Source organism: Monodelphis domestica, chromosome 4 (assembly GCF_027887165.1).
Source record: "Monodelphis domestica isolate mMonDom1 chromosome 4, mMonDom1.pri, whole genome shotgun sequence".
NCBI lineage: Eukaryota > Metazoa > Chordata > Mammalia > Didelphimorphia > Didelphidae > Monodelphis > Monodelphis domestica.
The window spans coordinates 53,928,283-53,942,691 of NC_077230.1; the positions used below are offsets into that span (position 1 = coordinate 53,928,283).

At 35.4% G+C, this 14,409-nt stretch overlaps 1 protein-coding gene across 1 annotated transcript; it reads right to left on the reverse strand.

Moving 5' to 3' along the window:
- Positions 1–8,368: 8,368 nt before the first annotated feature.
- NR0B1 (nuclear receptor subfamily 0 group B member 1) lies at positions 8,369–12,772 on the reverse strand. Its single transcript, XM_001362205.4, has 2 exons — positions 11,687–12,772; positions 8,369–8,713 (listed from the first exon to the last, which is right to left on the reverse strand). The coding sequence occupies exons 1-2, from the start codon at positions 12,321–12,323 to the stop codon at positions 8,469–8,471; spliced, it is 882 nt and encodes a 293-aa protein (XP_001362242.1). The 5' UTR covers positions 12,324–12,772; the 3' UTR covers positions 8,369–8,468.
- Positions 12,773–14,409: the final 1,637 nt, after the last annotated feature.

A 14,409-nucleotide genomic window follows, 5' to 3' on the forward strand; every position in this document is an offset into this window, starting at 1 on the left:
AAATGAGAAGGAAAAACTTGAGGATTATACATATATATTTTTAATTTATAATTTTCTTTAGAAAGTTAATATATACTTACCCTCACTTTTTTATTAAGCATTCAAATGTAGTGAGATGAGAGTTCGGAATAATTGATAGTTTAAAGTAATTTCCATCTGCCATTTAATATAACAACCAAAGGAGGAAGAAAAAATCATTAGCTACATACTGGATCACTTTTTTGGAGAAAAAAAAAGTCCTCTTTGCCTTAATGGTAACACATATTTTAGAAGTCAATGCAGAAACAATTTCCTTTGCTTTTAGAGCAGTATTTCCCTAAGTGAATTAAGATTGCCTGCATACATTAAATTGATGAAATTAATAGGAGCCCTTTGCGTTAAGGAAGAGAATCAAGAAAAAGACACTTTGATTATAACTTGAACATCTATTATATTATTATGAATTGTTTGGAATTTCAGACAACTATTTGTTGAGTAGATTAATTTTCCCACCTCCCATCAACTGACACTCCCACCATCACATCCCAGTACAGAGACAAATGTAACTAGTACATATCTGTAGCTATCTGCATTTTTTACTTACTGTAGAATGTAATTTTATCATTTTTTATTGAACAGATAATTCTATTTTTTAGTTCAGATAACATTACTGGTTAAAAGAACAGTATTCTTAAAATAATCAAATTATAGGGACAAGAACCTTAATGTCTTGAAATGTTAGTTAACCTAATTCAATAACAATAATAACTACCAAAAAGTTATGAGAAACCACCATAAATATTATGATTAAATCTGTTTTATTAAGTCCTTTATTGATGTCTTTAATCAATCAAATGAGATAACATTTAAGTGCTTAGCAAGATACCTGAAACATAGTAGGTGCTTTAAAATGCTTATTCCTTTCCTTCTTTACCCCTTTAAGTATAATTATTAGCTACTGTAAGATAATTTTAGTGTTGTGACTTGAAAATCTAAATTAATTTGGTCGCCAGGGAAAATGCCAAATAATAAAATGCCCAAGTCAGCTGGAAATTATGGTGATTTAATTAATATAGAGAGAAGGAATTAACAAGAAGAGAGAGAGAGAGAGAGAGAGAGAGAGAGAGAGAGAGAGAGAGAGAGAGAGAGAGAGAGAGAGAGAGAGAGAGAGAGAGGAAAGAGTTAATTTATACTGCTCAGGCTGAGCCAGGCAGTATTTAAAGGCTTTGGCCAAAGTGGCCTCCCTGAGCCCAAGGGAAAGAGAGTCAGTCTTATCACTCACCACAAGACCTCAAGGAAGCTATCTGAGGGAGATTCTCCAGGCTCAGTTTCTCCTCTGAACTGCCTTTACTGCTCATCTAGACCTCCTTTTACAGAACTTTTCTCTTGTGTCACCTCCCCTAAGTTTTCACATCTACCAATCACAGCAGACACTTTTCTCCAGGACTACCTATTCTTTAGTTCTCACCTTCTTTGATTAGATTTTCTCCAGGATTGTCCACTCTTTAGTTCTCACCTTCTCTGGTTAGATTATATCTTTTGAGCTACTTCACATTTCTTTGTTAAGTTTACTTTTTGTTAGTTACTTGACCTTTTCATGATTAATTTAACTTTTATAGTTACTTAACACCTTTTTATATTAGGTCTAAAAACAGACTTGGCTTAATGTTCTAGCTTCACTATAAGGTATGAGTTAAGTACCTTCATTGTTCAATCAGGAGTTTACAACTTTATCTTCCCCTAAACTACTGTCTGAGTAGGGTGGAGTAATTTTAAAATTCACACTATCAAATATTAATTGACTAGTAAAGAAAAAAGGAATAATTCAGCAATTATGTATTCTTTTAAAGACTTTTAAAAAGACAAGAGGAAGCAAAGGTTTTGTAGGCTGTTGTTCAGTCATTTTCAGGCATGTATGATTCTTCTATGACCCCTTTGGGTTTTCTTGGCAAAGATGCTGTAGTTATTTGCTATTTCCTTTTCTAATTCATTTTATAGAGGAGGAAACAAAGATAAATAAGGTTGTGACTTACCCTGGGTCACACACTAGTGTTTGCAACTAGAATTGAAGATGAGTCTTCCTGACTTCAGGTCTCGCATTCTATTATGCCATCTAACTATCCAAGAATATAGGAGATGTTCTGTGATATTGAAATCACTTTAAAAGACTGATATATATTAATTTAAGGTCACCAAGGAATTCAGCTATGTAATTCCTAAATGAAACACTCAAGTCAGCTGCCAACTTTTTTTTATGGTGTTTTAATTACAAATAGGAGGAAGAAAGTATTAGAGGGAGAGAGAGAGAAGGAAAGGGGAAAGAAGGAAAGAGGGTTTAAAAACCCACTCTGCTCAGGCTGAGCCAAAGCGAGCCCAGGGCCCTGGATAGCCAAGGCAAGGAAAGAGATCAGTCCTTATCACTTATGTGACCAAACTGGAAAAAAACATTCCATGGGCTCCTCCAACTCCAAGCACCAGCCTTCAACTCCCTCTCGCCCTCCTCACAGGAAGTCCTGAGAACTCCAGAGGTTGTTCTCTACCTCACTTCCTGCATCTCACATGTGCCAATGATGGCTCTAGCTTGACCTAGGACCGCTCAAAGGTCTGCCTTTTTGCACATGTCTGTTGAAGGCCATATTCTCAAATAATTAAATCTTGAGTTTTGCTGCAGCCCTTCCTAATCTTGTTACCCTGAGTAGGGTGGAGATTGTAGTTTCTAAGACCTGATTCTGTCATTCCAAGTATCTCTATTGTTATTGATCAGGAAATAGCTAAATCCCACCTTCTAAAGAATGGTCTGAATAGGGTGGAGTAGTTTTGAAATTCATAGTTCACTTAATACTTGATTTCTTATTCAAACATATGTTCTAGGAATAGTAAATAACACTTTATGAAGATTACTATCTTGTCTTGGCATGAAGCAATATCTTTGAGAAATCTCAAGAGAAAAATCTCAGAGCCAGGAATAGAAATGTTCAGTAATATAATGGAATCCATGTTGGACTGATATAATGAATAGAGTGAACCAGCTTTTCAATACTCTATAAGGTTTAAACCTTTCTGTATTCTGAAAAGAAAAATATAGAACACACAACAATTTTTGTCAATAAAATTAGTCACACAGTTTCACATTTGTTTAAAAATGTCTCAGTCATTCAATCATTTTCCCTGAAACTCTTGCTTAAATTTATTACAATATTTTCAAAGAAAAGATTATATGCTGAAAGGCACAGTAACTTAGTGTAGGGACCTAAATTTTACTTTTATTTTTTCAAAAGATGATTATAAAATATTTACACATTTGTTCATAGCCGTCCTATCCCTCAAAATTTACCTTCAACACTAGCTTCTCTTTGAAGCCTTCATAGTCCTTTCAAGTGGAATTTATTCTCCCTTAGATTTTACATATCATTTTGTTTAACTGTTTATTATGCACATAACATGTTCAATTTTTATTAAATTATTTATGCATTTTCCCAATTCTCTTACTACATAATGACCTTCATGATGGCAGGTACTATATCTTTATTCATGGTTTGTTTGTTTCACTATGCCAGTGTTCCAAATAACATAAATGTTTTAAAATGAATTGAGTCCCATAAACAGAGGCACTATAATGGTATGTTAGTCAGTGCAAGTGAGAGAGTGAATCTCATTACAAACTAGAGGTAAGTGTGATTAGATCTCCTACTCTCAGCTCAATGCTTAAACAGTTGATTAGATTGCAAATAACCAGTCCAGGACTTTAATGATTAAAATAAAATTACTAAAATGAGTTCACAAGCCCTATTTGACTATTGAGCACTATAAGACCCCTCCATCCCTCAAAATGAATTAATTAACAATATTTGGCCATGTTCCTAGTTTTCTGAATGAAATTGATACTTTTTATTTCATCAGGAAGAAAATGATGATTTTTAAAATTTTTCTCTGCATGAATAATCTACATATTATTTTCAATTTATATGAGGATAAGGGTTTAACATTAATAATGTTCTTATACATAATTTAAAAGCCATATATTAGCAGATTCATGACCAATGACAATTATTTTGTGAGGAGAAAAGAAATGACTATTTAAAGTGCTGTAATTACATCACTGGTATTAAATAGTTGTGGTGTGTTTTAAATGTCAGAATCCTAACATTAATTACCTTTTCGCAATGAAGCATGAAATGTCTTCAAAGACTTTAGCTAAAAGAGAATTGAAACCAAATTACTGTGTATAAACTATCTCTCCAAGAGCTATCAGGAGAACTTAGATATTAGCAATGAAACTATGTAGTAGAGCAGAGGTGTCAATACGTGGCCAATGGGCCACATTGCCACTGACAACACTACCAGAGTATTTACAGAGCCATATTAAAATGTAAATTGGGAAATATTTAACAAAAAAGTAAAAATATGATAGAACATAGATAATTTTAATATGTGGCTTTGTAAGTCATTATAATTGGGTGGCCCTATGTCCATTTCAGTTTGACACCACTGTAAAGACAATGAAAATATGGAAAACTACTAAATAAGTCATAGAATGAGATATTGAGAAAATCTGAAGGCAATCACTAAAATTTAGAGGGAAAACTGAGCTTATTTTTCAATAGAGTTCATACCAAAAAAGTAAAACATTTATAGTACTATATTTATCATAACAGAAAATATTTTTTTATTTAGAGAACTTTGTTGGTTATAGGTATCAAATGTAGAGTGAAATTAAATTAAAAGATATAAAATAAAGAAAACAGACAAATTGCAATTTTTCAAGTTTTTCTATTATATCATAAGCATCTAAAATATATATGTGGCATATATTTATATGTGTAATGTTGTTTCCATTTATAAAATGTACATGCTATGAGGACAGGGACTGAATTGTTTTGTATATTTATATCCCCAGACTCTAAGCCTGCTAGAAAGGGCAGTGGATAGAGCTATGGGTCTGGAGTCAAAAAGACTCCCCTTCCTGGATTTGACCATGGCTTCAGACAATTATTAGCTGTGTGATTCTGGGCAAGTAATTAACTCTGTTTGCCTTGGTTTCCCCATATGTCAAATGAGCTACAAAAGAAAATGTCAAAAAATTTCTGAATCTTTGTCAAGAAAATCACAAATGAGGGCACTGAAAATGATTAAATAACAGAAACAAATTCCCAGACTTTACTATAATGCCTAACATACAGGGAGAGATTAATAAATTCTTACACTGAATGATTATGCACACAAATCAACTTAAGTTTTCATCAAAATATTCAAATGTTAGGAAATTCTGTATGTCTAAGGATGTACCTACAGTTCTTCCCTGGTTCTGAAAAATGATTGCTAAAATTTCAATGTAAATATCAGTATATTATTCATATAGGACTTTCCAAATTTATCCATTTTAGTAGCCCTGTTTTATTTAATGATATTACTTAAGCCTGACAGAAAATGGATTCAAGGTACAGAATCAGATACCAATTTGGGGTAGAGCAAATGTGAAAATTTGTTTTGCTTGATTACGCATATTTATTTCAAGGACTTTTTTTTTCTTTTTCCAATTGGAGGAGAAAATGGAGTAGATAAATTTTCCCCTGTCCAAAGAAAAAAGTTTTAAAAAAAAGTATATTCAGATTTGCTGAAATTTTTTTCTCTTTTAAAAAACCTTTCTAATAAAGGATGATTCTTTGTAAGGGAAGAAGGAAGGAATACAAGGAGGAAATATAAGATGATATACATGAATATGAAATATGAAATACATCAATAAAAGTCTACATAAATTTTCTAAAAGAAGATAAATAAAAATATAGCATTATTGGTTTTTTAATGCACCAAAAAGAACAGAGATAGCTCAGAAGGAATCATAGACAAGTAGGATAAGTTACATGCTAAATTTATTATATGTTTTAAAAGAAAAGCAAGTTTTACACAGTAGAGATTCAGTTTCAAGTACAATCCTCTTTATGTGTTCTATTATATATACATATATAGCAGAAAAGTTATTTTATTTGGCGTTTGTTAAGTTCAGAATTTTTAAGAGATAAACTCAATGGTTTCCTTACAACTCTAAATCGATGAGTTTATGTGAGAAGAGCAAGACATTTACTAAAGCACCACAAGAGATGAGTAGCACCTGGCCAAATAATACCAAGAAAATGAAGCATGGCTTTACTTACCTTTGTGTGCCAATATGCTTCTCCTTAGCTGAAATCTTTACTTACAATAATGGAACCTCTTGATTATGTCACTTGCTACTAACTCAGTCTTCCAACAAAGTAAAAAAAAGAAAAACAGGACTAAGCAAGTTCAACTCTTAACTTCTAAATACTGTTGACCCTGTTTTAAATGATAACTGAATTGGTCTGGCTCCATAAGATTTAAGTGTTAACAAAATTGAGTTGAACAGCTAGCTAGCTGTGTGGTCTTTTGAAAACATCTAATGTTTCTGGATCTTGGTTTCCTCTATCTATAAACCAAAGGCATTGAGACTGATGATTTATTAGACTAAACCTGCTATACCTTCTGATTTAACATTTACTTTGATCTTTGCTTTTACTAGTCTACGCTTTGATTGCACAGAGACAACTGACTCTAAAATGCCTACTGCACCTGCAATTACTCATTTCCAATCTGTTAAGATAGTCTCATTTTTATGATGGCAATCAGTGTTTGCCCAATATAGAACCTTTAGACTTTCTTTTTTAAAAACAGTATTTATGATGTATATATCAGACTTCTGTATTATCTTCAATAGTTACCTCTTTCATTTCTTAAATGTGAATAGCATTTCCAACACTTTTTCCTCCTCCATGCCTACTTCCACAATTAAAACCACAAACATTATAGTGTCAGCATAGATCTTGCAAATTCTTCAATTTCTCCCCTTTTCTGCAAGGGATTTAGAGGTATCAATAACAATTTTTTTTCATATTGGTCTATTCGCTAATGTCCATTGTAAATATTGCAAGATTAGAACATTCAGTTTTTTTTCAAGAAATTTCATGTTGCCCTTAAGTTCAAAATTAAGAAACTCCCAATGAACATAAAAGTTATCTTGGTACTTCTTAGTTGATACCTCATTGCATCTTCTAGTTTCATTTTAGCAAAAAGGCAAAAATAGGAAAAGGTTCTTATTGTCTAATAATATGTCAGACTGATTCCAAATGAAGAGAAAAATACTTAATATGTGTAGATGTATTAAAATCATGTAATTCTTAGTACCATTTGTCAGTTTTCTAAAACCATACTTATGAAAACATAAGGAGTCACAGAGGATCAAGGGCCATTTTCTGTTTTTAAGCATATCACTGTTTGCCTTAGCAGAAATTTCATTAGCAGTGGATGATTCTCTCTGTATTTAAGTAGGTTGGTTCTCAGACAGCATAATCCCAACTCATGCTTTAAACCTTCTAGAAGTTCAACTTGCTAGAAGCTGATAGATTTTGTGCTCCAATGGTATATATCATCTCCTAAAATGGTCACCTTCACCAAATGATCAAGGATTAAAGTATAACTTTGGTATAGCCTTAGACATGCTTATTAAGTAGAACTAACATTACTAAAGACTTGGGGAAAGGTTTTCCTCTGCTTCAGAAATCAGGTTAGAGAGCAAATGGTAAAGAAATAAATACTTTCATTTCACTATCCTAACATTATGCCCTCTCCCCAGGACCTTTTTTCTCAAGCAACTAGCTTCTTTCCCTCTCTTTTACAGACTGTAGTATCCATTTTTATTTCTTTCTACTATCTACTAAACCTCTATCTCAAATGTCATGCCCAAAGGTCTGTTTATGTATTACTGAGTTATGTAAAGAAATTTTTATGATCATGGCTGTTGTGATGATCACTTTATGGCACCATGAGAGTGTGCTCCCCCCACCCCAACCAAAAATAATTGACTAACCAAAAAATCACCAGCAACAGAGCCCAGACCCTTCCAACTCCAACCCAAAGAAGGAATAGGAAGCCCTCTACCACACAGATTTAGATATTATCAATAATTTGTCAACAATCTGGCTTCTTTAAGGAGCCATGCTAATTTAAAATATGGTATTACCTTTTCAAATCATTATTTAATAATTTTGGTACTGGAAAAAAGATCTTTTCAGTTCTCTGATTTTCATAACATTTTTCAAAATTTGCCAAACCCCAATGAATTTTTAAATCAACTTAGTATTTTAATGCCTTAAAATTAATTATAATTTAACATTATAAATCTAATTTTAACTAATTCAAAGGAGTGTATATCTTTGGGAAAATACCTTATTAGTATAATTATAAGACCCTTATACAAAACATTTAAATGTTTGGTTTGTAAGTAAGCTTTCTTCCACAGTTAAAATATTCTGCAAACAAGGATTTAAAAAAAATAGAACAGGAAGAATAGTTTATTATTGAATACAAAAATACTATGTTTTTAAAAATAATAAGTTAGTTTATTTTACAATATTTTACACTAATTCTGCTCCATTATTTCCTTTAGATTAAAACTTATTTTTATATTCTGCATGCTTTTAGAGCTTTGCACAGAGCATCTCCAATAACATATCATCCATATTTACTGTACCAATGATGGGTCTAAAGAAGAGTTCAGCAATGACATTAGCATGAATGGATCTCAGCAGGGAAAGAGCAACATTCAGCTTGGCAAATCTGGCCTGGTGCCCTCTGTGAAGCATCCTAATGTGTTCATTTAAAGCTTGCTGTGCTTCCCTCTGAAGTCCCTGGATGTACTGAACACAGTGCAGCCCTGGGAGGTCTAGAAGAGAAAAAGAACAAAACATTTTTATTCATAAACTAACCAAGAAGTCTTTGTTAAAACATCAGAATTCATCCACCTATCTCTATCATTCCAATTAATTAGCAGCATAAATGTTATTTTTTGCACTGGTTTTCTTAATGATAAAAATATGGTAACCCAGTCAGCTTTAAGAAGGGACAGTTTTGGCACTGAAGTTCACTACAAAAAGTTTCTTAGATAATATTCACTAATCTCCTTGTATATTCACATTAAAGTCATACTATGTTTAATTTAAACTGACGAAGAGGAGGAGCACTTTTCTGGGTATACACTTACTCATACTCAAAGATAGAATAATTTAATGAATTCCACTTCAATAAATATCTCCATAACTATAGTTCACATCACAAAATGCTTTCCTCAAGACAAACTTGGAAAGGAAGTAGCATTGTTATTTCTTACCTACAGTCAAGGAAAGTAAAGTTTAGATCAGGGGTTAAGAAGAGATTTGCCCAAGATCACACTGGCTTGTTTCTGTCAAAAAATGGCTCCTGATTTTCTGACTTTTGCACTATACACCATATTGTCTCTGAAATTGTCTGTGAAGAATGTTATCCCAAAAGAAGAATAATTTATCTTCTATGGACCATTCAGTTCAGTCTACTGATAACAAAATTTAAGACTTTTAAAATTCTACATATGTATAAATAATTCTACATAGTATAAATAAATAACTATGAACATTATTTTCTATTCTATGTATTTGTCAGTGGTCTGACTCCTTCAAATCCAAAGAGCCAGGCTCATTTAAAATATGGTATTACCTTTTCAATACCTCATTACCTAATGATTTCTGAATTGAAAAACAAAGCAAAACAATTGTAAAGACCTTTCAAAAATACTTTCCCCTCTTACAAATCAATACTTTATAGTTAATGTTACAGTTAGTTATAGTTATGATGAGAAAATTGAGTCCCAGAGACATCTTTAGGTCCATGAAGACACTTAAATGACTTGCCCAGGGTTACATAGTTGCTGTGTTTCAGAGGTAGGAGTTAAATCCAAGTTTTTCTGCTTCTGAGGCCAGATCTCTATTTACTATGCTACACTATCTCTATAATTAGTATAGAATTATTAAATCTTAGAGTTGGAAGGGATTCCCCACCTAATGCACCCCCTTAATTTTACTTAGAAAAGATATGAATAAAAATTGCTTTTAAAAATGCTTTAGCACACCTGAATATTCTTTGCATAAATTAACTTTTTGTACAGGAAGAATTTCATACTTTATATCAATCATATATCTATTTGTTAACGTCTTTATTAACCTTTTATCTCTTGGTACCCGCTTAAGCTTAATTAAAATTTTATTCTTGTTTTTAAAAAAGTACCTCATTACATGATGACAGTTTGACAATTTTTTTCTATTCAATTATTTTCCTTCCCCATGTCACTAAAATAATTTATAATTTTTTTTTGCAGAATTCACACAATTGCCTTCTAGTAGTACCAGTGAGAAAGCCAGAGGAGAATAAAAATCTAAAACAATTAGGTGCAATAAGAATTAAGGTATTAATTTATTATCAAAGTAGGTAAAAATAAGAGATAAAACTGTAAAAATTTCCCAAGTTTCCAACTTAGGAAGACTCAAAACTCAAAAAAAAAAAAAAGACTGTGCTTTACTAATTCTATTTTATGTCGGAATAAAGCGTTTCTAACTTTTCATCCTTTAAATCCATTATTATCCCCCCTTTTACCAAAAGAGTTGGAGATTTTGTAACTAAACTTCTTTGGACTGAAAGATAATTGAAAGAAAGAGAATTGAAGAAAATGAGTAGTTGCAAATGAAGTTAGTGTGCAGAGAAAGAGTTTAATAGTAGAAGAGATATGAAATCCAGTGAAGGAGAAAAGGCTAGTTAAAAATGCTCTTCAATCAGTGAGGCTGAAGATGACTTAGATCTCCTGGGCATTTATTCATACTCTCTAAATAGCAATTTACTACAGTTAAGAAAGAAGTCAAACTGGAGCAAGGACAAAGAAAGAACACATTTTAAAAAATCATTGTGGAGGAGCATTAAAGCACCTTGAAACTTTCCCTTTCTTTCTCTGACCCCCTTTCAGAAAACGTTGGTTTGGGGAGTGTTTCAGCTAGTAGGGGGTGCCTGGACTGTGCACATACTTTTCCCTGGTAAGCAGGGATTGTATGGTCCAAAGTTTCCTTCAACTTTTTTCAGCCACCTTCGGGTAGGAGGTGAGAAGAAAACCTAAGCTTTGCAGCCTGAGAACTTCTTTCTCTTCTGCAAGTAATTCTTTAGGAAAGTCAAAATGAGACATGGGCAACTTGGATGGAGAACATCATAATAACTACAAGATATGCCCTTTGTTATAACAACACTGTTTTTATCAAGCGATATCAAGAGATGATTTGGAATAGCTATGCCTGTCCTCTGAAAATGTAAAAAGTAAAAATTCAGGCTACTGTCAGGAGTAAAGGGACACAATAGTGAGAGAAGTGGGCTGTAATGAATGAATTTTGAGAATTTATCTTTAAGCGAAAAACAAAAACAACAACAACAGATTAATTAATATTTGTTTACTCCTTTGAATAAAAGTGAACGAGCAGGGAGAAAGATGTCAGGAAAGCAAAGCACGCTTCCCTTCATCCTTCTCTGCACCCCACCCCCTGTTTAAAAAAAAAAAGGCAGCATTAAGTTTTGAAAATGTAGAGCCAAGTAAAGTACAAAAGTAAACAAAATCTCTCCAAATATCGACTTAACTGCAACTTAGCCCGGGTACAAAATTCTGCAGAGGCTCCCTAACTTTCTCAAGTAAAAGTCTAAAGGCTACCCAACTCGCCTTCCCCACACACTCCATTGCCAGAGCCTTCATGTCTCTGAATTAGGTGTTAAGGAAGAAGGGAGCCAAGGTATTTCTCTGAGAAGAGGAAAGAGAGTCAAAGCTCTCTTTTTGACAAATGCCCGGCTCCCTTACCCGGATTGAAGAGCACAGTCCCCTTGAGGTAGGCGTACTCCTTGGTGCTGATATCCAGGCTCCAGCACTTGGTCAGAAAGCCCTTAATGGCCTGGACTTGGGCAGCAGAGGGTGGCTGCAAGGAGTCAGTCAGGGTTAAGGGTTCGGGAAAAGTGGGAGGCGACAAGGACGGCTGCGGATCTCGGTCCTCCGGGTCCCGCCGCCTGGTGGTCAGTATTCTCTGAAGCATGCTGGGTTCCGAGGTCTCTACGGTCTCGAAATGTACCCGGTCCTGGGCCAGACCAAGCACTAGCAGTGGCGCCCAGCAGCTGCGGACCAGTACCAGCTGTTCATCGAGGGGCAGCTCCTGGAAGCAGGGAACATTCTTCACAAAGCGCAGGGTCTTCACCAGCACCGCAGAGGCCGCCTTGCAGGCCACCTGCGGACTCTTCAGGGCCACTCTGCGCTGGGAGCCACAAGAGCAGCCCTGTCCCTGCCTCTGTGCTCGCCCCAGCGGCTGCTGTTGCTGCTGCTGCTGTTGCTGCTGCTCCTGCTCCTGGGTCTCCCTCTTCTGCTCCTCGCTTTTTAAGATGCTGTAAAGGATGCTGCTCTGACGCCTGTTATCCGCGCAGCAACGGCATCTGTCCAAGCAAGCCATGCTGTGGTTTGGGGGACAGCGGGGCAGCACTCGTGAGCCTTTTCTGCCTGCCCAACTCTGCCTGCGCAGCGGGACAGCAACCACACAGCTCGCCCGCTGCCCTTGTCTTTACTTATTTATAGGGCGAGTGCACGCAGGCGCTGGTGTGTATTTGGGAAAGGGGGCGGGCAGGCGGGGAGGGTAGAGGAGGGGAGGGAAAGCCGCCCGCTTAGTCCCAAGCTTGGATCCACTCGGCCTCAGGCAGTTCAAAGAGGGGCAGACTCTCTTTACTGGCAGAAAAAGAGAGAGAAATAAAAGCATGGGCACGAGAAAAAAAAAAAAACACACACACAGAGACAAACACACACAGACACACAGACACACACACACACACACACACACACACACACACACACACACACACACACACACACACACACACACCTTCCTCTCCTGCACTTCACTACAGCCAGAGGGAGAGGGAAGCTAGAGGGAGCTTGCAAGCTGTTGCAAACCCTGGCTTTCTGCCCTGGCATTGAGTTTGACCCTCTTGGAGGTTAGGGGGCTGAAGGGAGGAAGGGAGAGAGAAGAGGCAGGTTGCTACTGCTATTAAAAAAAAAAAAGTAAACAAGATTCAATTTTCAGTTAATTTTTTCAAAGTAATTGTCAATGATCACCAACCAATACTACCAATATTAAGACCCCCCACCCCCGCCCCCGATTTTCCCCTACTCTCTACCTACTTTTAGAATTATCTTATCTCTTAGTTTGAATTCCTGGATTTAGCAGCAATTCCAGGAGATAAATAAGCTCCTTGTCTCAATGACTGATTTGATGACCTTCAGCAGATTTGCTGACGGAGCTAGAAATAAGACTTTTGAAAAGTTTAATTAAGATTTTTAAAAATACACCCCAAAACAAATGATTTAAAAAGAGCCACATACCTGAGCATTGTCCCCACCTTCAGTGACCGCCCAGGGTCTAGGCTTTCATCTATTTCAATTACATTCTTCCGCTGTCCTGGTAGGGAGTTTGTGAGAGGAGGGTCTCCTGCCCACAGAAATGCTTTCCCCAACCCTACCAGGTCTACCATATCCTAATAAGTTTAGAGCCCTGATTTAAGGTGCTGAGGATTCTTATCCACTGAGAAAAGTGAAACATTCATAAATATAGCTTAAGGGTATTTTACTGATTCCCTCTTCTTAGTACCCTAACCCAAGGAACTATTAGGAGAAAAGATAGTGAGAGAGTAGCAGTAGTGATGAATGGCACAGAAGTTAGGGGTCTGGGATTGGGTGATAAGGAATGATGTAAAGTTAACACTGAGAGTGTCCCAAACACAGGAGGGTTTTTTTTCTTGCTGTGCTAATGAGAAGAAACAAATTCCTATCGCTTTGTTTGACTCTCAAGCTGGGGGGGGGGGGGGGCAATGTGATAGAGTAGGACAATTATAATTATTTCTGAGATGACATCTTCATCCTCTCCTCCTCTACCTCCAAACTGCAACCAGGAAAGCCACTGTTGCCCTATTTGTGCATCCTAATTCCTCATTGTTACCTATAGCCAGTAAATAAATGAAATTTGATTTTAAAATGTTTTTAATATTATCTTATATTGTCTGTTGCTTGCCAAATCAATATATTTAAGCCATTGTTTCAAACTTTTGTCTTTTCTTACTGCGTGCATTCATTTGACTTTGCATTGACAGATGCATTCATTTGTACTGTAAAAATTCACTCTCTTATAAAGGGCAAACTCAACTCAGAGAAAAATCTCTACAAAAATTAGTGTGTGTTTTACTAATATTTATAACAAGATGCCCAGGCAAAATAGTCTATCCACATGGCTCTACCATGTCATCTATATTTTATTCACTAAATACATTAATAAATTCATTCCCTGAACCTGGTTTTCATAGATGCCTTGTCAATTTGCCTGCCTTTCTATTCTCTCAAATCATCAAATTACATTTTTTAAGCATTTATGTTTGAAGTACAAAAGTGAAAGGTGTGCATTTCTGAAAGATAAAGAATATACCACAATGGACTTTGCAGGCATTGCAGAAAGATCAGAGTAGAGTTGGGAAGTGGAAGGGACCTTAAAGATC